Source organism: Macaca thibetana, chromosome 9 (assembly GCF_024542745.1).
Source record: "Macaca thibetana thibetana isolate TM-01 chromosome 9, ASM2454274v1, whole genome shotgun sequence".
Classification (NCBI taxonomy): Eukaryota; Metazoa; Chordata; class Mammalia; order Primates; family Cercopithecidae; genus Macaca; species Macaca thibetana.
Window position 1 is genome coordinate 58,055,530 of NC_065586.1, and position 26,647 is coordinate 58,082,176.

At 55.6% G+C, this 26,647-nt stretch overlaps 1 protein-coding gene across 1 annotated transcript; it reads left to right on the forward strand.

The window, feature by feature from the left end:
* The first annotated feature begins 8,038 nt into the window (after positions 1-8,038).
* Positions 8,039-12,091, forward strand: ZNF503 (zinc finger protein 503). Its single transcript, XM_050803431.1, has 2 exons — positions 8,039-8,819; positions 9,561-12,091. Exons 1-2 carry the CDS (start codon positions 8,514-8,516, stop codon positions 11,184-11,186), a joined length of 1,932 nt encoding a protein of 643 aa, XP_050659388.1. The 5' UTR covers positions 8,039-8,513; the 3' UTR covers positions 11,187-12,091.
* Positions 12,092-26,647: the final 14,556 nt, after the last annotated feature.

Genomic DNA, 26,647 nt, shown 5'->3' on the forward strand with positions numbered 1-26,647 from the left:
AAAGGGAGCCGCCCTCTGCCCTCCCACGAAACCCGGTTCAGCCCGAGGCCTCCGGGGGCGGGGGCGATTGGGGGAGCCGTGACCTGAGATCCCACTCCGGGGCGGTGGGGGCGGAGCCTGGCCTGGAGCGGGCGGGCCCGCGCGGCTGATGGGCGGGACCGGCGCGTCAGCCCTCAGCCCCACCCCCAGCGGAAGTGCCGCCGGGCCCGCCCCTCCCTCCCGAGGCCCGTTCCCCTCGCCCCTCCCCCGGCCCACTCTTTCTGGCGCAATTCGGCGCCTGGAGCTGGTTCTGCCGGGGCCCCAGCACCGGTCCAGAGAGGAGGTCCCGGGTCCGCGCGTCTGGCTGTGTCGGACGGTGCTCTCTGTCCCTCCCACTCCCCAGCCCTCCCTTCCATTTCTCGGCTACCTGCGCGGCTGCAGGCGCCGCGGGGGACTGCACAGGTAAAGTCTCGGCAAGTGAGGGCGCAGGTGTGGGCGCCTCCTGGGTCAGGCGGGCAGGGGAGAGGCCGACGGCAAGTGCCTGGCTTTAAAAAGATTGATTTTTTTTTTTTTTTTTTTTTACAGCGATTGTATTGACAGTGGGGGCTTGGGGAGGGCAGACAAGGACCCTAGGAGCGCTGCAGGGCGCTGGGGAGACAGAGGGGCGGGACTGAAGCCCCGGGAGCTTGCGGGCCGGTTGCGCTAAGGCCCCGCAGCTTGCGCAGGCTCCGTGGTGCCTGGGAGGTGGTGCGCCGGTTGGGTGGGGGCGGGTCCAGGCCGCGGCGTTGGAGAATTGTCCCCCACCCAGTCCCCGAGGTGACTGGGTTTTGACAGTCTCCCCTTCCGGGTGCGCACTTTCCCAGGTTTGGAGAATGAAAATCAATAAAATCGATGCAGTGGCAAATAACACGAAATATGTTGGGTTATTATTATTTGTGCTTGTTAAATTATTTTTGTTTTTTTTTTTTTTTTAAACTTGTTTCTTAGAAAAGGTGGTTTCGGCTTGGATAACGGCCTCAGAGAGGGACGAAAAACGCCCCCTGGTCTCCCAGCAGGGGCCGGGGGCCTGTCTTAGGTCCCAAGCCTCGAAAAACGTCCCGGGTCGGCCGTGCGGGGTCCGGCGGCAGGAGAGAAGCCCGGGGCACGCTCGGTTTCCGGATACGGCTATTCCCCGCACCTCACCCTCTGCCCTTTAGGGAAATGGCCCCCCTCCACCGACATTTCCCCGGTTCACCACCCCCACGCCCCAGGAACCGCGCCTCCTCCCCTCCCCCGCGCTCTCCCCGGCGCTTTAAATAATGATATTTGCATGCAGGGAGCGATTCATAAATATGTCAGGGCTGGTGAAATATAGGCAACATTTCAAACTTTCTATTTAAAAAACATGAATTATGGCCGCGGAAAATGTGTTCCCATTTAAAGGCGATACGAAGTATTTGGTGTCTCGTCCCCGGGCCCATCCATCACGCAGACAATAAAGAGAGTTTTTCGCCCTGACACCCGCGATTTATGGGCGCCCTTCTCTGCCCTCATCACTCACCCGCCGCGGCCGGCCTGGCGACAGGCCCCGCGGAGAGACGCGCGGCCGCCCCCGCGCGGGCTAGCGAGCGCACTTTGCGCCCTCGCCGGCCCCGCAAGATCTCGACTCCCAGAGGGAAGCACCCGCTCCCAGGAGTTGGGGGGATCGGTCTTGAGGGTCTGGGCAGCCGAGTGGGAGCGGAAACCACACTGGTTCTCCCACCCCGTGCAGCCTCTCAGGGCTGGGGCCGAGCGCGCCGTGGCGGGGTTTTGCTAGCCTTTGCTGTGTCCTGGCCTCGCCGGCGCCGCGCCTGGAAGTTTGCAGGGCAGGCGGCGGGAAGTTATTTAAGCGCTGGCTCGAAGTGAGCACGGAGAACTGGGCAGGGGGTTACCCAGGCCAATTCTTGGGCCATTCCGCCCCAAGGAACGTGAAGCTGTCCCCAAGCTTTCTTGAGCCCCGCCGGGCGGACGCTTCTGGGCTAATCTTTCTGCAACTTTTACAAAGCCGCTTCCTCCCCAGTTTGATCTCTGCAAACACATCCTGGGCGTCCGCGGCAGCTTGGAAACTATTTTTACCGTCTAGGGCCGAGGAGTTGCATTGAAATAAGGAAGGCGAGGCGCCTTCTCTTGCGTTTCGCCCTGGGCCAGGCTGGGTCACCCAGTGTCCTTTTTGCCCCCTCGCCCCACCCTTCGCGCGCCCTCCGGAGCCGCCATCGAATCTCTGTTGCTAACTTGCAGCGCTCTGGGGTTTCTTCGAGATCCAGGCTCAAGAGAGAGCCTTCGTCAAGGAAAGTTCGGGCTACCTCTGTAGGGGAATTTGCTTTCATTTTTCACTGCGGGCGAACCTGGCCAGGCGGGTTTCCGAAGCACCGGCAGAGCTGGGGGCTGCCAGGCAGTGAGAGGCCGCTCGACCTGGGGGCGCCGCTTGTCCAGCCTCCCTCGGAGGCCGGACTAGCAGCCGCCCAGGCACTAGGAGCCACCTCGAGTCCCGCGTTGGGCCGAGGTGTCGGCGTACACGCGAGCCGGGAGCCGTTTCCTGCAGGATGCCTGCGAGCTGGATTTATTCGGATAAATGCAGCGCAAACGACAGCCAGAGAAATCCCGTCGATTCTAAAAATGACAAGGTTGAATTTATTAGACTGAGATTCATGTGTAAGTGCAGGGAGATGAAAGTTATACAAACAGCTCCACGTCCACTGTGAACACCACTGATCGCTTCCAGCTTCCAGGGCATGTAATTAACACATCTGAATATTTAGATATAGAGAGAAATATAAAAATACTCTTAAATTCTCCGTGTGTGGACATATATTTCACTTGAAAAAATTATAGAACAAGTGTCCTTTTACAGCCCCTGCTTGGGTGTCATCAGGGCTGGAGATAGAACTTATGTCCAAATAACCACCCAGAGAATATTATCTATAACCAGTGTGAGTCCCGCATCGCTGAGGGTTACGGTATCTACAGATCTGTAAATATCTGCAGCGTGGCAGAGGTGAAATAAATATATTTAAGAAAAGCAGGCGCGAAGATAACCGAGCCACTGTGTCCAAACAATATTTCTGGGCATGGAAATAAATTTCCTACAAGGTCGGCAGTGGAGAGTGCAGACAAATGGAGAGGATTTCGGAAACCCTGTGTGGGGGCCACCGGTCCTGGACCCCATGCACCATGCAAGTTGAAGTGGGCTCTATTGGATGTCCGTGGCCTCCCCGCGTGACTGCTGCGCGTGGCTCGGCCCTGACGCCCAATACTGCAGCGCCCTGGGGGTCCTCCGAGATACAGGCTACAGGCGCGAGGAGCCTTCGCGGAGCACTGAACCGACATATCAGGTGGCAGGCCTGAGCTCCCCCGGGCAGCCCTTTCCTCGCAGACACTTCAGCTACCCCTCAATCCTGGCTCCACCTGGCTCTGGCAGTGGCTGTTTGGGTCTATAGATGTGGAGGAAGAGCGCAGAAAAGGGCAGGTCCGGCTCGATTCCGAGGCATCCCAAAGCAGGAAGCGGAGGCCACCGGGAAGAAGGCCACGATTTTTGCGCCTTCTAGAAGTCAGGCCCCACCCATACTCTTGGGGCACTAACTTGAGGTCACAGAGGCAGTTATCTGGGTGTATTTACTTCTATCAGGCACACACACACAGTCACTACTGAGGCCCGGATGCCCCCGTGAGTCTTATCTACGTATTTGAAAAGCCCGGGCAACGCCAACAGCGAGGTCGGCAACGCTGCGGCTGTGAAATTCCAAGGCCAAATACTAATTCCAGAATAGGGCAATTGTCCACCAGTCTCTCTCCCTCTTTTTTTCCTCTTCACCCCTCCAAAACCACCCAACCCTTAAACAGGAGCAGAGCTTCTCAGAGCCCCTGCTCGGAAAGAGATTAGAGAGGACTTTGCCATGAGTTTCTAGGAACTGCACACTCCTGGGGCAACCCTGCCGCGGGAGAAATACCGCGGGAGAAATACCGCGGTTCCTGAGAACGTCCTACTCCAGGCAGTGTGACTGCGCACGAAGGGTTTATGCCGCACACCGAGAAGAGGGAGCCAGAATGGGAAATACTCTCTGGCAAGTAAGAAAAGGGAAAAGGAAATGAAGGAAAGAGATGGGGGAGCCCAGAAAGACGCGGGAGAGGAAACAAAAAGGAGAAGGGAGACAGAAAAAAGAAATGACAGGCAGGAGAGGCGCGCCGAGGAGAGCGCAGGCCGTGGCGAGACCCCGGGACAAGGCCGGGCCGCGGCTTCTGCACGCCAGGCTTCTCCCCTGCCCCGAGCAGCGGCGAGGGCCGCACGGGACTGTCCCCTACTGGCCCCGCGAATCTGGGCCTTGCTCCCAGTCCGGTGGGGCGGACCTGGGTGCAAAGGCCTCCGCGCGCGCTTTCTCTCCCTGCTCCCTGGGACCGGGAGGCGGGGCAGGACAGGGGTGGGGAGGCCGCCGGGGGCGCGCGCCAGTCCGGGACTGTTTGGGTGCTCTGGACCAGGCTTTCCAGCTCGCCGGGCCTGACCTGTCAGGCGGATTATCTTCGAGGGAGATTAATAGGGGAGGCGGGCTGCAATAATAATCGTTTTGTTTGATGTGACAACTCTGATAGGCGTTGATTTACTTACAAACTGATAGGCTTTTAATTGAGCGCCTCCGCCGAGCCCGAGATGAAAGGGAAGCGGCGGTGAAAGGCGGCCCGCCTGCCCTCCGGCCTCAATACTGATTAGCCATCTCGACAGTGAATAGTTCAAGGCATTTTCAAACTTTTTTCCTCAGCTCTCTCCCCTTCCTTCTCCTCCTCCCACCCCCTCCTCCAATGTCTGCCTTGCCCACTCCTTTTTTAGAGAAAACAAATCATTTCCATTGTGTGCAAATAAAATCCGCAGGACATCCAAGCCAACCGCTGCTGGGGGTTGGAGGCTTCAGGCCTGGCGCAGAGTAATTAATGGTCCCCACCCCCGGACCCGCGCGGCCTTCGGGGGTTTGGCCTCCTGCGCGAGGTGCGCAGGCTCGGACGCTGGCGCCTCCCAAAAGCCCCGGGCGTGCAGGCCCCCAGGCGCCCCCAAGCGCTCGGACCCTCGGAGTGGAGTTTTGAGAAAAGCGAACGCACGCTGACCACCACCCGCACCCACGCAGCACACCGCAGCCCTACGAGCGTGTGCGGCCACATCTGGGAACGCGGGAGCCACTCCCCGCCCCCCCCACCCCCCCCCCCCCCCACCCCCCGGCTTCAGGTGCTGAGGCTGCCTCCCCTGAGCCGCCGGCGTAATAAGATGCTGGAATTAGAGGAGAGGGGGAAGAGCTGAGTCTGGAGGCTGGGGAGGGACGCCCTTGGCTGTGTCACCCCCAGCCCTGCCGCAGCCCCCAGAATTTCAGTGCCCGGGCCTCGCGGGGAGGCCGCGGCTATAGCGGCCCAAAGCTGGGCTCGCGGCGTTGGGAGCACTACCATTGGTTGGGTCGACACCTAGACGGCCGCGCACTCAGTGACCAGGCACACATGGGCACACCCGAAGGGTAAGAGCGGCTTCACAGACGCGCTGCCCCGCAGAGACAGCGTAGGACTGTCCCGCCCTCCGAAACGCGCACCTGGGACTCGCTCCCCGGAGACCAGACCACCTGTACAGCGTGGGGCCTCGCCACTCGCTCGCCGACTGACCTTCCTCAGATGTCGCACGGACACTACAAACCCCCTTGAATGCAGGTGTGCTCTTACACACTCACATTGACAAACACCAGCCCCAAACACACACCGCCTCATTCCCCTCTTCTCTCCAAATGAGCTTCAGTCAAGTTACCATCTCATGAAGTTTACCAACCCAAAGAATCAAGGGATAAAATCCAAACGCAGAAAAAGAATGCCTAGGAGCAAATTCTAAAACTCACCCCAGAAAGTTCTCGGAACCCTTGCGGAGTGGGAGACAGAGAAAGAATTGGGGGAGGGGAGTGAGGTGGGGAAGGGGAGTGAGATGGGCCAAGAGGAGAGGGCGAGCACGCCGAGGGCAGGTTCTAGCCCCGACCCCGCGCGTACCCAGCTCAGCCCCGGGTGCGCGCCGGTCGAAACCGGGTCTCCAGGCTCGGCCCCCGCCCCCCGCGCGGGCACAGACTGGCTACCGACTCCCAGAGCTCCCAGCCCCACCATTTATCAAAAGGACTTGACAACAAAAGAAGAGCCGGGGCGGAAAAGCGGAGGAGGGGAGATTCAAAGTCTTCCAAGTCGTTCCGAGGAAGGGGGTGTGTCCTCCTCACCCACCCACCCCCTCATAATTTCTGCGAGTTTCTGGAGGAGACCCTCGAACCCGCTCCAGACGCTATCAGAGCCCCGATAACTCACGCAGCGCCACAGGCATGCATACACACTGGGCACCCAGGTCCAGGTACCCGGTGGCATACACAGCGCCTCCCCTTTTCTTCCCAAACAACTCGAGTGACGGTGCAAATCGAGGGGAACGCGGCAGTCCCGCTCCGCTTCCCTGGAAGAATCCGCGTTCCCACAGGCAGCCGCCCCCTCCCTCTCTCGCTCCTTCCCTTGGAGCGACCCAGCGCAGGTCGTTCCGACTCGGCGTTCCAATAAATTCTCGAGAGCAGCCCCAAGTGACCCTGGCTCCCCAGCCTACGGGGATGGCGGCAGGTGGGAGAAGGTCGGGAAGGGGGCATGAGTGGGCCTGAGACGTTTCTCCCCCATACACCCATGGCCAGGCCTCTTCTTCGCAGCCTCTCAGCCCTGGTTACGACCCGAGGGGGTCAAAGAATTGAGGCGAGGTTTACCCCACCATTGACCTCCAGGATTCGAGGTTCCTTGGTGGTGTGGCTCTTAGAAGTCTCCGAGTTTGGGGTTAAGGAACTACGGAGGGTGGCAGCCTGACCTCCGCAAGCTACACGCCCCCCCGGGGACTAGCGGCGGCGGGGTGGGGTGGAGGGAATCTCCCGTGTTAGACGTTGCCGCCGCTGGTCTCGGGTACCCGGAGCCGCGCCCGAACTCCGCGACCCCAACAGACCGAAGCCCCCAGAGGTGGAAGGGCGTCTCTCCGACAACGAGAGGGCAGGCGCGCACTCCAGGCCTGCGCACCCCTCTCGGCGCCCTGGGCGCACCTGCGCACTTTACTCTCGCTATTCATTTTCCTGACACCGTGCGCCTCTTTCCCCTCTTTCATTCTTTTTCTTAGAGCCCCCATCCCACCCCACCCCCATCCCAGGAGGCCGCTCCTCCTTTCCCCTCCTCCAGTTCCCTCTCGATCTCTTCCTTCCTCTCCGTCTCTCTCTCCCTCTCTCTTTTTCCCTTCAAGTCGCACCCGCCTTGTAATCAGCAACAAAAGCTGACATAAATCACGGGAGGATTGACAAGAGCTGACAAATAACTGATTGATTGCGGTCGAGGAACATTGACAATTGATGGAGGGGTGGAGATGCCCAAAGAACGGGGGGAGGGAGGAAAAGAGGGTGGAAGGGGAGAGTAAGAATGGGGGGTTGGGGGAGAGACTGAGTGTGAAACAGAGGAAACATGTGATCCCCGCTGCTGCCCCAATCTACGCGTCCCCGGGCGTCACGTGGCCGGGAAGGGCGGAGAGCCCAGCGCGCAACGCGGTGTTGAGCCGCCGCCGCTGCGACTGCCCATCTAGCTTCTGGTTTCTCCGCCGCGGAATCTGAGGAAATCAGAGCGGGCGGGCGGGCTTCTTCCAGCTCCGGCTCCCCGACCTTGCCTTCTTACCCTGGTGGCCGCGCTGCGCCGCGCGGGATCTCGATTACTGCGAAGGAGAAAACACTGGGTGTGCGGGTTCCTTTAGCCCCTGGAGTTGACAGTCCGGCCGGTGTCCACACTCCCACTGGTGCTCCTTCTGGACACCCCCGCAGTCTGTTCCTCACGCGCACCCCCCTCCAAAAGAAGGTTTCAGTTTATTTTCGAGCTGGGGAAAGGAAGAACGACGAGGAGGAAAAAAGAGGGAGGCGGCGGATGGCAAACGTAGAATAAATGTCCATCTCGTCCTCGGAGCGAAATCGAGGGAGGGGACACACGGGGGGGACGGCGAAGAGGGAGCTGCCCATTAAAACCAGCTCTGAGAGTCCTGGCGGCGGCGGCGGCGCGGGACGCGTCACATCCCCTTGACCCTCCAATCACCTCGGGCTCCCATTTGATTGGAAGGCGGCAAAGGCTTTAATCTCCCCCTCGGTGCAGCTGCTTTTGAAGTGAGTTTCCTCGCCAGAGCCCCGGCTGGACACGCAGCGGCTCACATCGCAGAGCGCAGCGTCGGCGCGGGGCCGTGAGAGCGCAGCGCAGGGGAGCAGCCCCAGGCGGACACCGCGAGCCGCCCGGCACTCCCGCAGTCCAGCCGGCTCCTCCAGCCCGGCCACGGCTCCGCTGCGGGCCACCCAGGATTACTCGCGTCTGGCTCCAGGCGCCGAGAAGGCGCGCTGGGCGCCCGTGGCCGCCGCGCCAGCTCCTCCTCCTCCCGCTGCTCCTGCTCCCCGGGCGAGCGCGCAGCCCCGAGCCCGCCCCGCGCCTCCCGGAGCCCTCCCCCCCGCTGCTCCCATGCGCGCGGGTGGGTCATGAGCACAGCGCCCTCGCTTTCTGCCCTAAGAAGCAGTAAGCACAGCGGCGGCGGCGGCGGCGGCGGCGGCGCGGACCCTGCCTGGACCAGCGCGCTCTCTGGAAATAGCTCCGGCCCCGGCCCAGGCTCGTCCCCGGCCGGCAGCACCAAGCCTTTTGTGCACGCCGTGCCTCCCTCTGACCCCCTGCGCCAGGCCAACCGCCTGCCAATCAAGGTGCTGAAGATGCTGACGGCACGAACTGGCCACATTTTGCACCCCGAGTACCTGCAGCCCCTGCCTTCCACGCCCGTCAGCCCCATCGAGGTAAGGACCCTCTCTCTGGATCGCACTGGGACCACTACCTTGGTTGCCACCCTAGGGCTTTCTTTTTCTCGGCATGTGGGCGGGGGTGGGGGAGTCGGAGTGATTCAGCTCCCGAATGGGGGAAGAGGCTACTGCTTCCGTACCTCAAAACTAGGGCGGAAAAGGGGGAGGAAGTGGAATGGGGCGTGAATGCTAGGAAGCAAGGCTGCAAATACTTGTTTCTCCTTTTGATATGAAAGCCCCTACCCCGACCCAGGCCCCTTCACTCGGCACCGAAGGCAGGCGGAGGTCTGAAATACGGTTTCAAAGTCGCCGTCCTCCGGATCCCCAGAAGCCAGTGTGTGCACACAGCCTCTGAGGCGCCAGCCGCCCAAGCCCTTACTCTGAAGAATTAAGGAGTGTTTGTGGGGAGGGGGTACAGTTCTGGGTCTAGGAACCGAAAACCGAAACGTTTTGCTTTTTAAAAATCTAGTTAGCGCTCAGAGAGGGCAGGAAAGATGCTGCTGGGGGTGGTGGTTGGGCGGGGGAAGCAATCTGCTGCCTTTCCCAAGGGCGAGAATGTTTGTTTGTGAGTGGGTGTTGAAGACGGGGTGCCGCCTAGAATTGTGCCTCGGGGCTGGGAGGATCTTCGTGGGCTGTTGCGGAGAGGCATTTGAACCCCAGAAGCCAGGATTCTAAAGGGTTTCCACTTCTTTCTCTGTGTGACCCACCCCCCGTCCCCCCCATCGTCTGACCCCGCAGCTCGATGCCAAGAAGAGCCCGCTGGCGCTGTTGGCGCAAACATGTTCGCAGATCGGGAAGCCCGACCCCTCGCCCTCCTCCAAACTCTCCTCGGTTGCCTCCAACGGGGGCAGCGCGGGCGGTGCCGGCGGCGGCGCCGCGGGCGACAAGGACACCAAATCGGGCCCCCTCAAGCTGAGCGACATCGGCGTGGAGGACAAGTCGAGTTTCAAGCCGTACTCCAAACCCGGCTCGGATAAGAAAGAGCCGGGAGGCGGCGGTGGAGGCGGTGGCGGTGGCGGGGGCGGCGGCGGGGGTGTTTCGGCGGAGAAGTCGGGATTCCGGGTACCGAGCGCCACCTGCCAGCCATTCACGCCCAGGACAGGCAGCCCGAGCTCTAGCGCCTCGGCCTGCTCACCGGGAGGTATGCTGCCCTCGGCCGGGGGTGCCCCGGAGGGCAAGGACGACAAGAAAGACACCGACGTGGGCGGCGGCGGCAAGGGCACCGGGGGCGCCTCGGCCGAAGGGGGACCCACGGGGCTGGCACACGGCCGGATTAGCTGCGGTGGCGGGATTAATGTGGACGTGAACCAGCATCCGGATGGGGGCCCGGGGGGCAAGGCTTTGGGCTCAGACTGCGGCGGTTCATCGGGCTCCGGCTCCGGCTCCGGCCCCAGCGCGCCCACCTCCTCCTCAGTGCTGGGCTCTGGGCTGGTGGCTCCCGTGTCACCCTACAAGCCGGGCCAGACAGTGTTCCCTCTGCCTCCCGCGGGCATGACCTACCCAGGCAGCCTGGCCGGGGCCTACGCCGGCTACCCGCCCCAGTTCTTGCCACACGGCGTGGCACTCGACCCCACCAAGCCAGGCAGCCTAGTGGGGGCGCAGCTGGCGGCGGCCGCGGCCGGGTCTCTGGGCTGCAGTAAGCCGGCCGGCTCCAGCCCCTTGGCCGGAGCGTCTCCGCCGTCCGTGATGACAGCCAGTTTGTGCCGGGACCCGTACTGCCTCAGTTACCACTGCGCTAGCCACCTGGCAGGGGCGGCGGCCGCCAGCGCTTCGTGCGCACATGATCCGGCCGCTGCGGCCGCGGCGCTGAAGTCCGGATACCCCTTGGTGTACCCCACGCACCCGCTGCACGGTGTGCACTCCTCGCTAACGGCCGCCGCGGCTGCTGGCGCCACACCGCCCTCCCTGGCCGGCCACCCCCTCTACCCCTACGGCTTTATGCTCCCTAACGACCCGCTCCCCCACATCTGCAACTGGGTGTCGGCCAACGGGCCGTGCGACAAGCGCTTCGCCACGTCAGAAGAGCTGCTGAGCCACTTGCGGACCCATACGGCATTCCCCGGGACAGACAAACTGCTGTCGGGCTACCCCAGCTCGTCGTCTCTGGCCAGCGCCGCCGCGGCCGCCATGGCTTGCCACATGCACATCCCCACCTCGGGCGCGCCAGGCAGCCCTGGGACGCTGGCGCTGCGCAGCCCCCACCACGCGCTGGGACTCAGCAGCCGCTACCACCCCTACTCCAAGAGCCCGCTTCCCACGCCCGGCGCCCCCGTGCCGGTGCCCGCCGCCACCGGACCCTACTACTCCCCCTACGCCCTCTACGGACAGAGACTGACCACCGCCTCGGCGCTGGGGTATCAGTGAGGGCGGCCGGGAGGGCGAGCGAGGGAGAGGAAGGAGCTGGGGGAGGGGAGGAGCCCAGGGAAGGGCGGGATCACGGCCCAGGCTGCTGACACCCGCGCGTGGGGAGGACTCGGGCCACGAAAGGAAATAAATATATACCGTATCTACCCGACAGCAGCGACCGAGACCCGGTGGGACACTCCCCTTCTCCCCACGCTCACCTCCCCACCCAAACTTTATAAAAGTTGAAAAAATATCGTTTGACTTTTTATAGAAAAAGAAGGAAAAATTAATTGAGAAAGTGTTCATCTGAGGACTGCATCGGTGGACACTGGTATTTATTTATGTTAGCTCCAAGCGGACCCGTGGTTCAAAAGTGCATTATTTAGTTTGAGCTCTGTAGGTAAAAAGGAGGAGGGAAAAAATTTAAAACTTGAGGGTAAAAATGTGGAAAACAAACCCTCCCATCCCTTGTAGATTATAAATAAAAGCAAAACCGCCACAGAACTAGAGGTCTTCTCTTTAATGTTACTTTAAAATTGCTATGATTGTATTGTACGTTATTTAATGTCTGATTGAAACACAAATTTACATGCATGTTTGTTACAAAAAATGAAAAAGTCACAATTTGTCAGCTCTGATTTAAAATTGCAATTATTTTTAAGGTGTATACCATCGAAGAGAATGGGTATTTTTTTGTATGTATTCTGGAAGAAAACAACAAAAAAAAGGAAAAAAAAAAATCTATTCCAAAACCTCATTTGCCTTATTTTGTTCTTTAAAAGGAACACTTAACTATTTTTAATTTTTAAGTCTACCCGCTGAGAAGGGGACAAGGTTTACGTCATGTACTAAAATAATAGACAATGTATCGCTTTAAAGATTAAAATTCCGTATATTTGATGTATTAAAGGGTTTTACTTCTTCTTATCTTTTTTATTTTTTGGTTAAAGAGAGCATGGCAGTTTCGGCCGCAGTGGGTTCCGGGGCCTCACTGCTACTCCTTCTTCCCGGGACCGTGGCCGAATTTCCGATCGCTTTGTTGTGATTTTCTGGGAGGCAAAGGCGTCGGAAGGGGCGACCAGCCACGAAGTTGGCCTTGGGGAACATATTTTTAGAGGATATCTCACTATTTGGAAAGATAGTGTCCCCTGCTATCAATCATTTCGTTTTTATTTCAATCTTCTCGTGGCAGCTGGCTTTTTAAAAGTGAAAGGGGGTGTGTGGCGGGGAACAGGGTTTTTGTTAAATTTCCCCCCTGAGCTTTTTGGGCGTTTGGGTTTCGTTTTGTGCAGAGTGGAGCAGGCTGGGACTCGCCGGCTGGGCCTGGGCCGGGGCCTCGGGGACGTGGGGCTGCGCGCTGCCCCTGCGTTGGCTTCCAAGCCTCCCCTGCCCACGGCAGGCAAGCCGAATACACTGGGAGGCGGAGGGGCGCTAGGGAAACCTGTGTCCCGGGCTGGGAAGGGAACGCCGGGACCCTTTGGTCCCTCGGGGAGAGTGTGTCCTCTTTTCTTCTTTGGCTGCCCACGGCCTTCTAAACGCTTCCCCTCCCCTAACCCACGCCCCCACCCCTACCGCCGGCTCCTTCCTCCCTCCAGAGTCGGGACCCGGGGCAGGCCGGCGCCACCGCTGCTTTTCCCCGTCCGGGTGGCTCTGCGGCAGGCGCTCTATTCCAGTCCGCGCCGCAGGAGAGCGCGCCCGGCCAGGGACCCGGCAAGCCCCTTCAAGTGCGGCCCCAAGAGCGTCCCGGCGCCCAGGCCCGGCCTCTCTGGGGCTATCAGGTGGGCACCTAAGGCTCCGCTCTGCAGAACCGCGGCGGGAGTCTGGGTCCGGGCGCAGCTCCCAGCTCTCCCCAACTTGGGCCGCAGGACAGAGCTGCCCGAAGCGCCGAAGGAAGCACGCAGAAAAGAGTCCCAGTCCCTTTTGCGGGGAGGGGGCCCGAGACCCAGCGCCCCCTCCCAGACGCTCCAAACCTGGGCGCTAGCCCTGGTCCTCCAGCTGGTTGGGAGCTCTGAGCCCAGAGCTCCCTTTCCGGGGATTCCGGGACCATGGAGTCGGGGCTGTGAGAGCGCACCCCAAACTCCCCGCTCCTTGGGGTCAGGCTCTTCTGGGTTCTCTGAGACTCGGGATCCCCTCGGCGCTCAGGTACCCCCGTTGCCTCTGGGGACTCACGGCCGCGCGGAGTCAGCCTTTGGCCTCTCGCCTGCGTCGCACAGCCCGCGGCCCCTGCCGCCATTTGCACCGGGGTTGGTGACTTTGAGATTTTCCACCCTCCTCCTAGGGCCAGCCTCACGGCTGCAGGGCCTTTACCCGGGTTGCATGCAAAGCCACCCTCAGCGGCCTCCCGGATGCTGCGGGGAGCGCGCGTGCTGCTGCCTGGAACTGACTTGGTGGGGACTCTGGCTCCGCTGCCGTCTCTGCACCCCCGACCCTGATGTCCGGACGTTGCGAGACCCTGGGAAACGGAGCTGGCACGGAAGAGGACCCCTGGCCCGCAGCGTCCTCAGACGCCGCAGCCCAGCTCCCACTCTGGTCCCGCCGAGAGAAGCTGGGCTGGGCCTGGTTCCTTGAGAATCCTGGCCGGAGGGCTTATCAGTCAACCCGGCCTCTCGGACAGACATCCCCCGCCCTGCAGGTGGGAGAGCGGGCGATCGTGGCGGTGCTGCAGCAGGGGTCCCACGCTCCAGTGCCCACTGCTGGGGACCTGAAAGCCAGGCATCTACCACCCTCTCACCAGCAGCAGCCACTCGCTCCTGGCCACTGCGACCCACAAGCTGTGCCTCTTTTCCCTAGCGTCCTCGGACAGGGGTCCCTGAGCCACCACACCTTGCCGGCTGGGAAGGACCTAGACATTCCCGCACCCTGGGATTCAGGCCTGGGACCGGCAGGGAGACGAACCCGGGACGTTCGTGCCTTCATGCTTCTTGGTATTTTATCAACACAACCCAAAACCAACGTCCCTTAAAAGTTTGATGAGAGCCCTTCCGGGAGCAGCTACACAGAGGCACAGCGTTCCGGTGCTGGGGCGCCCCGGGGTGAGGACAGAAAGGATTCCCCGACGTGTTGGACGGATCCGAGTCACCCCGGGCGCCCGGTAAGTGAAGGGTGGGTGCCAGTATGTGCTGCGCGTCCAGGCCGAGGTGCGAGCCTCTTCGGAGGGACAAATGCCCCTCCCCAATGCGCGCCCCACGACTCTCTCCAGCTTTCTCCCGAGCAGCGGCGGGATCCCAGGCGTGCAGGCGGGCGGCTGGAGCCCGGGCGGAGCGCCACGTGTCCACCAGGCGGCGCTGCAGAGCCCGGCGGAGCAGGAAGGAGCCCTGCAACCCCAGCTAGCGCGCTGGCAGCCGGCTGAGTGGGCATCCCGAGGCCCCGCGCTTCCACTTTCGCGTGGCTTTAGAAGCAGTGTCCAGGAGGCCCCTCCCTGTGGCTCCCCGCCTCTTTTCTCCTGCTGCGAACCGTCTTCCCTGCTCTTCTCCACCCTCTCCGGCTTCTGCCCTTGTTTCCTCCTGGCTCTCTCTTCCTGTCCGGAGGACTGACCCAGGTGTCAGTCCCTTCCCAACCTGGGGACCTCCCACCCTCAAGGCTCTGACACGTTACCTTGTCTGCCATGCTGAAGCAGTCCCCACACAGGCCTGCTTCATTCACTCCCTCCTTCACTGATTATTTCCTAACGCCTACCCCTTGCCAAGGGCTTTACTCATTCGTGACAGTTTGAGAAACAGAGGCTAAGTCCTGGAGACCAGTGGCAGGGCTGGTGGATAAAGTTCAGGCCTTTCCCCCACCATCCAATCTTATCCCCCTACCTGTCCCTCTGGTGGTGACACTGAGTGACCCTGGTGTCCTGGTGCTGGGTAACTCCGCATAGATGCAAATCAGGGAGGTGTGCCTCGGAGAGAGCTGCCGAAGAAGGACCAGCTTCTGAAATCTGCCACAAGCCTGTGGACCTCTGAGTAAGCACAACTAACACAAATGCGGATGCCTGTCAACACACTCACATGTTTGCACACTTTCACTCCTACTTCCACAGAAGCCACACCCCTGCTCTGACTCTGGCACACCTGGTTACGTGTGGCACACACTTATGCTCCGACAGCAGACAGAAGAAGGAAAGATGTGGGCTTGGTCTTTAAGCAGTGAGGAAAGGCAGATAGAAAAGCCTCACTAGATGATGAACTTCTCGTGCTTTAGAAAACTCATAAAGCTGGAGCTCCAGCGGCGCAATCGGTGAGCCCATAGTACTTCCGCAGAAAACTCGCAAAAGTTGCCCAGAAGGTGGGACCCATCCCCTGCCAGGTCATCTGCTGGCCTCTGCTGTACATATTGTCTTAGGGTTCCTCACGGAATGCCGCTAGCGGCCTGGTGGTGCTTGGAGTGACTGGAAAACCTAGGCTGACCTGCTCACATCTGTCAGGGGCTATGCCCAACCCATGGGATCCTATATCATCCCACTTAAACTTCACAACAGTTCCATGAGGTCATTAGAATCTTCACCCCATTATGAGACTTAATACCTGGGTGATGAAATAATCTGTACAACACACCTCCATGACACAAGTTTACCCATGTAACAAACCTGCACTTGTACCCTTGAACTTAAAATCATCTTCACCTCGTTTTTCAGATGAGGAAACAGGCTCAGCAGGGGAAAGACACTGGTTTAAGGTCACACAGCTAGTGAGAGATGGCTATAAGCAGGGATTCTCACCTTGGCTGCTCTTGCCTGATGATGTTTTAAAACAGAACAGTACCTGGGAACCAGAGATGCTGTTCCAGCTAGGGGAGGGTGTGGTGAACATAGCTGGGTTTTCAAAAAGGTTTTTGGTGTTATTTTTGTTATTATTTTATTTTTTAATGGAGATTTTCTTTTTTCTTTTTCTTTTTTAATTTAATTTTATTTTTTTGAGACAGAGTCTCACTCTGTTGCCCAGGCTGGAGTGCAGTGGCTTGATCTCAGCTCATTGCAACCTCCGTCTCCCGGGTTCAAGTAATTCTCCCACCTCAGTCTCCTGAGTAGCTGAAATTACAGGCATGCACCACCATGCCCAGCAAAATTTTTTGTATTTTTAGTAGAGACACGGTTTCACCATGTTGGTCAGGCTGGTCTCAAACTCCTGACCTCAAGTTATCCGCCCACCTCAGCCTCTTAAAGTGCTGGGATTACAGGCTGAGCCACGGTGCCCAGTCTATTTATTAATGGAGATTTTCAGAGCAGTAGAATGAATGGTGTAATGGACCCCCATAAACCCATCACCCAGCCTCAACAATGAGCAGCTCATGGGCAACCTTATTTCCTCGCTACCCCCTCCAACTCTATTTTGAAATAATAAAGACACCATTTCACCTCCTCAGTGCTTGTCACTTCCAGCTATGGTTTCAACCTATGCTTGGACTGGCTCCCAATCCAGGGCTCATTCCGCTGTCCCACCTGGGTTGAGGCTCGGTGAGCTAAAGCATATTGCTCTCCAGTTCATGCACAGTATAGCTGGATTTGAACCTACTTCTATCAGACCTGGAAGCCAAGCATTTAATCCTACCTGGTGCTGGGAGTCCCCAGAAGTCCCAAGGGTATTAAGGCCTCTGTGCCCAGTGTGACCCAGAGTGAGCCCAGGGGATATCTGGGCTATTAAAAGACTTGAGCCCTGGCTAGGAAATGCCTTAGTTGGGACACTCACAGTACAACAGATATTCCTAGAGTGAGACCAGCATAAAGCCACATGGTGCAGTGGAAAAAGCACAGATTTAGGTTCAGTCTAACCTAACTTTTAGCTCCACCACTGACTCATATCTAAGGGTAAGTCTCTCTTGACCTCAGTTTTCACATCTATGAAATAGGGACACTGATACCAAACTAATAGCGCTATAGTGAGGCTCAAATTAAGTAATAAATTTGAAAATGGCCAACCTCCTGCCTATTTCATACTGGTTCTTAGTAAAGACAAGTTGGTTTCTTTCTTTCCTTTCTCCCCAAAGTCTCATTTCATTTTGACCAGCCCTCTTGCTCAAGAACTTCCAGTGGCTCCCTGTGACCCACTGTCTTAGAGCTTCACTCCACTACCTGGCCATCAGGGTGCTTGTAATCATGGTTCCTCCTCTGATCTTGCCTCTGTTTGCCTGATCTACCTCGTGTCTGACCAATCTTCAGAGTCCAAATCCTCTGCAAGCCAGCTAGCCCCCCAGCCCATCCTCTAACACCCTGGTGGATGACACCCATCATACACTCCTTCCCTGGAATACCTTCCTTTTTCCATTTCTACCAAAACGCTCTCAATACTCTCCTCTTCCAGGAAGCCCTCTAGATTTTTCCCCCACCACACACTTTACGTTCCCTCAGCACTTAATGCAAAGGCAGAGGGTAGAGATACAAAGGCCACTGTACCAGGGACCAGGACACTTGGTTTTGAGCAGTGCCTCTTTATAGTTGTGTGACCATGGACAAGTAAGTCACATGTCCTCTGTGAAGCTTGTCTCCAAAACTGATACAGGGCTGTGCCTACCAGGGTGAACAGCACATTGCCAACAAGAATAAAATTAAAAAGTAGCATGAACTGCACACTTATTAGTACATGCATTCACTTATTCATGTTACTATTACTGTCCCCATTTTACAGGTGATGAAGCTGAATAAAGTAACACTGTGCTGGTCACTGTGCCTGGGATTTTGTCCTCCACCCTCTTTTCCTTATTACCAGCGACACAAAAGTTCTACTTTAGATCTCAGGCCAAGTGTGACCTCCTTCTGGGACCCCCCAGGCCCTTTTTATCAGATTTAATGCCCTTTCCTTTGCTGTATCCTGCCATCATATTCTCTTTATGTTGTCCAGAAAGCCTGGATTCTGGGTTCCTGGGGAGAAGGGATTATCTCCTATACCTACTTCTAATCATGGCAGCTAGCATGGTACCTGGTACATAGTGGGTGTTCAATAAATTAGAAGGAGGGAAGGGAAAGAAAGGAAAGAAGAGAGGGAGGGAGAGAGGAGAAAGCAGAGGAAAGAAAAAAAAACAAAGGGAGGACAAATGTGCATGAATCGGGCATTCCTTGGATAAAATTATGCTTCCAAAGAAGGGAGGGTAGGAGGAAAAGTAGCAGTGGCCTTAGAGGAACTTTGAATGTCTTTACCTGAAGCTCAAAACTCAGAGCCAGGTAAGCTTCCATGCATCAGCTGGAAATAGCATTTGCTGACAATAACAAAGACTCCCAAATAGTGGCTTATGGAAGACAGATAATCTCCCAGACTGGAGGTGGGCAGTCCAGGCTGGGGGGAGCCCTCGGTCACCAGGAACCCAGGGTCCTTCTATCTTCAGCTCTGCCAGTCCAGGAAGCTTTCATCCTTATGTCATCTCTGAGTCTGAGATGGCTGCTTGAGCTCAGGCACCATCAGCTCATTCTAAACCACAGGAAAAGGAACAAGAGGTAAAACGGACCCTCTCCCTTTGAATGGGTCTTCCTGGAAGCCACACCGCTCCTCAGCCTGCACCTCATTGTGTAGAGTTGAGTCACTTGGCCACACATAGCTGTAAGAGAGGCTGGGAAATGTCATGTTTAGTTGGGTACACTGCCACCTCAGATAAACTCAAGGCTGCTATGGACTGAAGTGTGTCCCCAAAAAAATTCATTTGAAGGTCTACACCCCAGTATAACTGTATTTGGAAATAGGGCTGTTGAGAAGGTAAAGTTAAATGAGGTCATAAAGGTAGAACCTAATCTGGGAGGATTTGTGGCCTTCTAAGAAAAGGAAGAGATACCACCAACCTCCCACCCCCAACCAATGCACAGAAGAAAGGCCATGTAAGAAGGTAGCCATCTAAAAGCCAGGAAGAGAGCCCTCACCAGAAACAGAATCAGCTGGCACCTTGATCTTGGACTTCTAGCGTCCAGAACTGTGAGAATAAATTTCTGTTGTTTAAGCTTATCAGTCTGTGGTATTTTGTCTGGCAGCCCAAGCTGACTAACACAAAGGGCTTTGTTACTAAGAGGGGCAGGAGTAGAAATAGACTATTGGCAGACTCCCCTGCACCCCACGAGTGGGATCACCCAGAGCCAGAGTCAAGAGAGAGCCCTCTTCTTGTTGCCCACCTTCAGTGGGTCACAGCATGGTGACTTCTGTCTTTTAGACACAAATTCTTGTTGATAAAGTGGGCAGGGGTGCTGCTGGAGAAGCCCTCAGAGTTGTAATTCAGAGTTGGTGCAATTCAGTTAAATTTTAGGTGCCTATCAATGTACAATGCAATGATGTAGAGTAGGATTGGCCCTGAGGAGGAAGAGGAGAAGGAGGAGGAGAAGGAGGAGAAGAAGGAGAAGAAGGAGGAGAAGGAGGAGAAGAAGGAGAAGGAGGAAGAGGAGGGGAAGGAGGGAAGAAGAAAGAGGAGAAAAAGGAAGAGGAGGAGGAGGGGAGGAAGTAGAAGAATAATACCGGGAAAGGGAGATGGAAATAAAGAGGAATAAGAAAAAAGGAGAAAATCAAAGCTGCTGGGTGGAAAGGCAGAAGCATATTAAACCTATCTGCCACCTGCTTCCATGTTACTGATTTAAAAAAAAAAAAAAACTGAATACAGCCTCCAACCCAAAACGGAGGCAGACCCTGCCTTAAATAATTATAGTGTAACTACAGAAACCTGAAAGAAACAAAATCCAACCATAAAGAAGACAAATGGTGCCACTGAATCATAACAACAGGTGAGCGAGTTTTGTTTTGTTTTGTTTGTTTGAGACGGAGTCTCGTTTTGTCACCCAGGCTGGAGTGCAGTGGCACAATCTCAGCTCACTGCAACCTCCTCCTCCCAGGTTCCAGCGATTCTCCTGCTTTAGCCTCCTGAGCAGCTGGAATGATAGGCATGTGCCACCACATCCAGCTAATTTTTGTACTTTTAGTAGAGACGCGGTTTCACCATGTTGGCCAGGCTGGTCTCTAACTCCTGATCTCAAGTGATCTGCCCACCTCAGCCTCCCAAAGTGCTGGGATTACAGAATGAGCCACTGCGCCTGGCCCATGTGAGTTACTTTTAACCCTGCCTCTATGCACCTACAAAGAGGTGGCCCAGGGGATACCTATGCTGGGTCCAAGAGGGCACTGGGAGGAGAGGGAGACTTGCAGAAGAGAAGAGGAGGCCCCTGGGAAACTAGAGGGAGTAAGGAGAATGCAGGAACCAGGAGAGGCACTGAGCATGAATGTGAGCCTTTTGGTTGTCCTGTTGCTGGAAGTTTCCTCCAGCCTTAGGTCTCAACAAGGAAGAGACATCTCAGAGTTCTCGGCTGACTCTCTGTGTCTCTCCATCTCTGCCATTTTTCTTTCATATACTTTACAAACATCTCCTCTCCTCCAAAACCCTTCCGGGGCAATTAGGCAATTCCTAGGGTGTGGGAATTCTACACGTTCCATCCACATCAGCAGTTCTTAAGCCTTTTGTGGGTTGAGGGAAGGATGCAGAAACCACAACCTTTTTTTGACAATTAATGAAAGCTGTGGGCCCTCTTCAAAGAAACGAGTCCACATGCTCAATGTGGGAAACTTAATTTCAAGTAGTTCATGGGCCTGCAGATTTTAAATCCTTGACCTTGAAGGAAATCCAGTTTTAAAGATAAAAAAGCAAGGCCTTTGGACATGCCCTGAGGGCCTCTGGGTTTTCCTTTCTAAATTATTCTGACCAATGGGACATTCCAACTACTCTGTGTGATCAACTGTAATAAATAACATTTCTGTCAACTCACCACAGCCCAGTGTACACTTGTGCAACCTCACTGGAACTCTACGAAGGAGGCACTACCATTAGCCCCACTTTATGGATGGGGAAACTGAGGCACAGAGAGGCAAAGTGACTTGCCCAAAACCACACAACCAAGAAGTAGCAGAGCAGGGATTTGTTATAGGTATTAGGCTCCAGGGTCTATTATTCTTGTGCCTTTCACTGTTTGCTACACTGCATAGTGACCTTTACTTCTCGTACACCGAAGTCACAGATATCTGCCTTTCTCCCCAAATGCAGGTGTCAGACCCCACCCAGTGGTGTGCTGGAATCAGCTCCTACTGGCTCCCAACAGCTATCTGTGCACATTTTTCCCAACTCATCACTCAGTGATGTTTATGTTAGTAGCTTGAAATCAGCCATAGTAGGAGTATTTACACCACAGCAATGGGCAAGTGCTATAAATGAAAGTTTTCCCAACACCAAAGAACTGTTTGTTCACCATTTACCAGTTCACCACTGGCCCTACCTGTTCTAGTACAAATGACTGCAACCTGCAGATCCAGCTGTCCAGGCCCCGAATCATGGCCCCTCCCTGCCAGTGAGGAGGACTTGGACACGGTCTGCTGTCCCCAGGATTAGCGTGTGGTATATTGAGAGTGAGTGTAATCTTTCTCTCTGACACCACTGTATGTGGGCCACTTCCAACTGCCCTCAGTACCTCTCCTCTGCTGGAAACCAAGCCTGCTCATGTGGGGTCCTGGACCCCTTCTCCCACATAGATCCAGATCCTTTACACCAGAGGAAACTGAGAACTGTGGGATGATTCTGGCAGCCCATCTGATGCAGAGAGCCCTTGACTGCCTGGAAGCCCCTGAAGTCTGCCATATCTTACCCCTGACATTGTACCCTTGGCTATAGGCACCTGCCAGTAGATCTGGTTTAACCCAGCCACTTTGGGGTTAGCAAACAGCCAGCCCCTCACCCTCACCCCACTGGACACCAGCCCTGCTCCCTCTCCTCCACCTTCTGGGGGCACCCAGCAAAACCCAGCTCTAACTCAACTCAGTTGTGACAAGGCACATCCTCTGACCCTTGTCCATAGGGAAACCTCCATCTGACAGCAAGGATTCCAGTGGACCAGGCCTAGTGTGAAACATGCCCTGATCCACTCTTACCAGACAGAGTATCAGGAAAGAAATTGGAATTATGATTATTGATACCATTTAGTGAGCACTTTATTTGTGCCAAATACTATATGTAGTGCTTTCTCTATATTATCTTTTTATGTCCTCACAAGACCTCTAGGAGATAAGTAGCTACAGTAAACTCATGTTACAAAAGAGAAAACTGAGTCTCAGAGAGGTTAAGCAATATGCCTGAAGTCCCACAGCTAAAAAGTGGTGGGGCTGAAATTCAAAGCTGGGTCTGTCTCATTCTAAAGCCCTTGCCAATAAAACCTGTGCACTTCCACTCACAGCGTCTGCACTCAGAGCAAACAGAATGTTCACAGCTGCTCCTTCCCCAGGCCCCAGGGAAGTGTGAGGAGGGCAGCACCCCTCAGTTACTCCGGGATTCTCTGAGGAAGCCCTCAAGGCCAGAGGGAAGACAACCCTGATCACCTGCGGCAAGAACAGTGCCCAGACAGAGTTGTGAGCCTCCAGCCATGGAAAGTGAGTATTCACTGGCAAGCACATATTGAGCACCGACTGCATACACAGCATTATCTTAGGCGTGGAGGCAATGGGAAGATGACCGGGACATGGTCTCTGCCCTCAAATAACTTACTGTCCAGTCTAGTGGGTCATAGAGACAATTGTTGCCTTAAGGCGGGCTGTGATGAGGGATATAATCAGTGGAGGCCCAGGATGAACTCCAATAGGAACACGTGAAAGTCATCAGGGAGGAGACAGCACTTGATCTGGGCTTGGATGATGAGTAGGCATTTGATGGCTAGGAAACGGCAGATTTGGGGATCCAGGAGGAAGGACCAGCAGGATCAAAGGGATGGAAGCAGGAAAGATGGTGTCTTGTTCTTCAATAAGCAATAGGGAGCCATTGGAGGTCTTTGAGCAGAGGAAGAACATTATGGGATGGAACAATGAGAGACTGGATATAAAGAAACCAATGTGGAGGTCTTGTAGTTAAGAAGGAGAAAGTGAGAGCTGGAAGCAAGGGAGAAGCTGCAGGAGAGGCACAGCAAGGAGGGGGCAGGGAGAAGGTAGAATGAATGGACTGTACCTGGTGAATGGCTGAACTAGAATGGACAGCAGGAGGGCAAAGAAGATCCTGAGGTCTTTAGACTCAGGTATTGGGCTACGCAATGGTAAAACAAATACAGGGACTTAAATCAGAAAGAAGTTTCTCTCTCAGGTAATGGTCTCCGTGGCTACTTTGCTTCATGATGTCATTCAGGGGCCCAGGTTCTTTCCATCTTGGAGCTCCTTTGTCCCCTAGGATATTGTGCTCATTCTTGTGATCAAATCTGGGTATATTCCAGTCACAGAAGGGTAGAGGGAGGAAGAAGTGCACAGTGTCCTTTCAAACAGGTGAGAAAGAAGTTGCTTATAGTCACATGGCTACACCCAGCTTCAAGAGAGGCTGTAAAATGTAGTTCTGGCTTCATCTCCAGTCTCTCATTTTTCCATGTATCAGGGGAAATGGGGGAATGGATGGAGTAGAACCCATGCCTGGGTACTCGGAAGAAATTCTAGAGGGAGAGCAGGCTTTGGTAGGGAGGTAGAGTTTTATATGGCTTGAGTTTCTGATGCCTGCATTGGGTCAGGGCTGGAGCTGTAAATTTGTGAATTGTATACAGAGAAGAGAAAGCTGAAACCTGGGTGAGTGATGTGTACCCAAGGAGAAAAAAACAGAAGAAGAAAGCTAGAGTAAGGGTGGAGGCTGAAACTCATGACGAAGGCTTATGAAGAGCAGTCATTCTGCCAGTTGTATTTTCCAATCGTTGGTGCCACCAATATATCCCATCTACTCTTCTCACACTATGGAGCTGACACTCCTTCCTCGACAGATGGGGTCTATGTTCCCTCCCCATGAATCTGGGAAGGTGGGCAGGCCTGTGGTTGGAGTGGAAGTGATGCTATGGGACTTGCAAGGCTAAATTGTAACCAGTGAAACAGCTTCCTCTGGACATGTGCACCCCTGGGACCCAGTCATCATGCTGTGAGGAAGCCGTGCAGCCACAGGACAGGCCGCATGGGAGTGTTCTGGCCAACAGCCCCAGCTGAAGCCCCAGCCAACAGCAGTGTCAACTGCCAGCCACGTGAGTGAACGAGGCTCAGACAACTCCTGGCCCAGCCTTTGGGCTGCCCCAGCTGACCAAAATGGAGTGGAGCAAGATGAGCCCTCCCCACTAAGCCTCACCTAAATTGCCAATTTGTGAATAAAATAAAAGTTGGACTTGTTTTTAAGCCCCTTGATTTGAGACTCTTTTTCTTGTAGCAGTAGATAACTGAGACAGGCCAGAATCCCTTTTCCCATCCCAAGAGAATGATCCCAGCCATACAGAAGAGGGGTGACCTGGGTGACCGTCCTGTGTGTCTCCTGATTGGCCTTTCTCCAGCCATAGCAAGTCCCTCTATCCATGTTTCTGGTTCTCAGCTCACTGCCTTGCTGGTCTCTGGATCCCTAAGATGGCCACCTCTTTATCCCTCCCCTAGGCTCTGCCTTTGGCTTGGCCCCATAGGGAACCCCCTCAAAAGGACATTCCCAACTCCCCATCCCTCATCTATCTCCATCTGGAGAGGGGTGGTCTGGCAGAGAACTGGGAGGATAGCATGGGGTCTTAGCACCAAGGACAGAAAGGTGTCCGAGCTCCCTTTGAGTATCTGTGTGAGGAAGAACATCAGACTTGGAGAGGCAGAGGGATGAAGGTTAGCGAGGAAGACTCTGAGATCAACTGGCAGGCCCAGGGGGCTGAGGACAGGGAGGTGGCCAGAGGTCTCGTGTCCTGTAGGGACATTGCCAGTCCTGTAGGGACACGAGACCTCAGAGGAAAACTGGCTCAAGAGGGCATGTGGCCCCAGTGTGGGGACTCAGGGTTCCTCAAACTCAGCGTGCCCCCAACCAGGTGGGGGCTTTGGGGAGGTGTGCAGGGCTCCATTGCCAGGGCATCATTTGGGTGCTGGGCTGCAGGGCTGTGTCCCTACTAGGGGCCTGGCTGGGTAGCTACCCAGCTAGGGGCCAGGAGTGAGGATGTGGCACTTGTCTTGATGTAAGAGTGCTACTTGACCTATCTCTGAATGTGGCATGGGGCTATCTGTGGGGGCCTGGCTGTGATGGGAGACAAACTTACTTTTGGACAAGCCCAAGTGACACTATATGTGTATATGAGTGTGTGCTTCTGCCTGTGTGAGTCCATATGGAAAAGTGTGTATGAGTGTGTGTGTTGGTGTTTGTGAATTTGTATGCGATCATATATGTGAGTTCGTGGGTTTATGTGTGTTGTGTGAGTCTGTGTGTGCATGTGTGAGATTATCAGTGTGTGTATGTGCATGTGTGTGTGTGTCTATCTGCACCATCACCAGGAGGGAGGGAGAAAGAGGGGCTGGAATCCAGGGCCCTCAATGTCCTCAGACAGGATCACCCACCACACAGAGCAGACCGTGTCCCCTGCCCCACATCTCCCAGGACCTGAGCTGAGGTCTGCCTTGGGAGCAAGCCCCACAGGCCTTACAGTCCCCACAGGAACCAGACTGGTCCTAAACTTCCATCACAGCTCCAGAGCACCTCCTTCTGGAGGCTTTGAGGTCTCCTAATCACCTTTGAAGAACGGACTGATGACTACACACCCTGAGAGTTCAGCACAAGGACTAGTGCCTGCCAGGGCAAGGGTCTGGCCATTGATCAAATAGCTGGCATGCTGATTGACCAATAGATTAATTAAACAGCCAACAGATGGCCAGACCAATGACTGATGGACACAGACTGGCAGCCCCCCGATTGAGGACAGGGTTTGTACCTGGTGTCTCTTTATCCCCACTAACTTAGCACAGGGCTGGCTCATTCATGTTCAGTGAATGGCTGATCAATGAACAGATAGCAAATGAAATGGCGGAGTGAGAAGTATCTGAGCACCTGGCCAAGGGCCCAGGGATGTGAGTCGTTAGTTGATTTAACTACCGAAGCGCTGATTGAGTGACTAAGTGACCAGGAGACTGAGCGGCTGAGTCACAAAACGACTCTGAGATTGCCTGGGTGAGAGTATGACTGGGCGGCCCACAGAGCTCAGGAAATGCTGGGGTCTGAGGGGCAGAGATTGCAGTCACCAATACATGCTCAGGTGGGATGACCTCTGCCCTGGGAGACCCTGGAGGTCTGAAAACTCCAGAAAAGAAAGCAGAAGTTGGGGAAAGCTCAGGCAAGAGGAGCTGGAACCTTAGAGGAAGAGGATTGGACCTGTGGCAGACATCAGGAGGAATGGGGGCTGAGGAGCACCCTAGAATAGAGCTTGCTGCTCAGAGAGTTCTGGTTTTACCCCAGCCCTAAATGGATGGGTGCTCTGTCGAGAGGTTGCAAGGTGTGTGCTGGGATGGGGAAGAATCCATTCGAGAAAAATCATGAGGACTCATGTGTAAAAGCCCAACCTTCTCCCAGGTTACATGCTGAGGACCATGGGCCCTTGGGACTTCCAACGCAGTGTCATGACATCAAGAGCAAGTCAAGAGCTGCAGCCACAGCTGAACCTTCAACCAGAGAATCCAGAACAGTGTGTTGGGAAGCCTAGGGGAAAAAAGGCAGATATCAGTAAAGAAGGATGCAGGCTGAACAGTGCTGGTCCTGAA

Bases quoted from the DNA above. Each gene is read 5' to 3' on its own strand.
- ZNF503 (XM_050803431.1), top strand. From the start codon at position 8,514: ATGAGCACAGCGCCCTCGCTTTCTGCCCTAAGAAGCAGTAAGCACAGC. The intron at 8,820-9,560 runs GTAAGGACCCTC...CTGACCCCGCAG, and splicing joins CGCCCGTCAGCCCCATCGAG to CTCGATGCCAAGAAGAGCCC.